Here is a 1,559-nt window from a genome sequence, read left to right on the forward strand (position 1 = left end):
TGGCAGCAGGCAGCTGTTGTCAGCAAAACCCACTGTACACTACTGTACCTGCCAAGTACAAAATACAGTCAGACCAAGTAAGCGACTAGCTGGTGAGGAAAGGAAATTTAGCAGCTGAAGCATAACCACTAAAAGGACAGTTAATGTGTGACTTATACTAACCAGGTGGACAGAAACACCACTCTAAATGTTGCTCTGTATGTCCTCTGTGTGTAATATTAATGTTTGCCTAAACAGTGATTATGTGTCAAGGTTGTGTTTAAAGAAGTCATGCTACATTAAGACTTGGGGTAAAAACTTCAAAACAATTACATTTGATCAATCGGAAAATCACATTACATAACAAAAGATCACGAGTCAGTTTAATAATTTTGAGGTTTCAATGTAACAGATTTCTTCTACGTTTTTCAGTGTGTGACCTGACACACTGACTAAGAACTAAATTTTATACAGCCATTTTGCTCTTATTATGTAGATGATATTTCTAAGGTAAAAGTTATTCAAAACCACGAATTATAAAATAACAGTGTGGACAGACTGACAATTTTTGTAGACATTATTCAGGAAACTAAGTATGATTGCCCTTTGCAATGATGAATTTAGCAGCTGAAGCATAACCGCTAAAAGGACAGTTAACGTGTGACCTATACTTACCAGGTGGACAGAAACACTTCTCTAAATGTTGCTCTGTATGTCCTCTGTGTATAACATTTTTGTTTGCTTAAACATAATTTAGGAAACTGTGATTATGTTTGGCTTTTGCAATGATAAAGTTAGTTCTTAAGTTTCTTTTGTATATTTTTAAGTTGTCAATTTTCAGTTAGTTCCTTCCTGTTCTCATATTTTTAACGTGATCTTTTAACCAACAGAGATAATATCCGGTGCTTTTGTCACACCAACCACAAACCTGACAATTGAAGGGATCTCTGTCAACTTAACCTGTGATGCTGCTGGCTCTGTCTTTACCAGAAACTGGATGAAGGATGGCTCAGATCTGACTCTGGCTGAAAACATGAACCTTTATGACAAGAGCAAAGTGCTGTCTTTCAACAGCCTGAAAACGACAGACGGTGGGGAATATTCCTGTAAAATCAGCAACCCCCTCAGCAACGATGAAGCTAAATACAGCATGGTTGTGATCTGTAGGTAGCAAACTGTACATTTCATGTTAAAAATTATGAGTACCATAAATAACTAGATTACAAAAATGTTTTGTGTGTAGATCTGTATAATTTTAAAGTAAATTAGTGAACACGTTTAATATTCCTTAATTTTGCTGCTATAAGAAATTTACAAATATCTGTTTTTCAGATGGTCCAGAAAAGGTTCAAATCAAAGGTCGAAGTGAGATACATTTGGGAGAGTCCTTCACATTAACCTGCTCTGCTGATTCCACACCACCTGCTACCTACATCTGGAAACTGAATGGGACAGAGATACACAACTCTGCTAAGTTCACTACAGACAACGCTGAACTCTCTGACAGCGGCAACTACACCTGTCAAGCGATGAATAGTATAACTGAGAGAACATCGATTGCAGTCCATGGATTGTCTGTA

General features: G+C 37.0%; 1 protein-coding gene across 1 annotated transcript in view; it reads left to right on the forward strand.

The window, feature by feature from the left end:
• Positions 1-242: 242 nt before the first annotated feature.
• The window catches only part of LOC116690818 (carcinoembryonic antigen-related cell adhesion molecule 6), an 8,330-nt gene continuing 7,013 nt past the window's right edge, over positions 243-1,559 (forward strand). The window contains exons 1-3 of the mRNA XM_032517988.1: positions 243-252; positions 870-1,142; positions 1,312-1,559. The exon at positions 1,312-1,559 is cut by the window's right edge and continues 1 nt beyond it. Of these exons, the coding sequence (XP_032373879.1) occupies positions 243-252; positions 870-1,142; positions 1,312-1,559 (531 nt within the window). The remainder of the gene's footprint in view (positions 253-869; positions 1,143-1,311) is intronic.

This window comes from Etheostoma spectabile, chromosome 6, assembly GCF_008692095.1.
Source record: "Etheostoma spectabile isolate EspeVRDwgs_2016 chromosome 6, UIUC_Espe_1.0, whole genome shotgun sequence".
Lineage (NCBI taxonomy): Eukaryota > Metazoa > Chordata > Actinopteri > Perciformes > Percidae > Etheostoma > Etheostoma spectabile.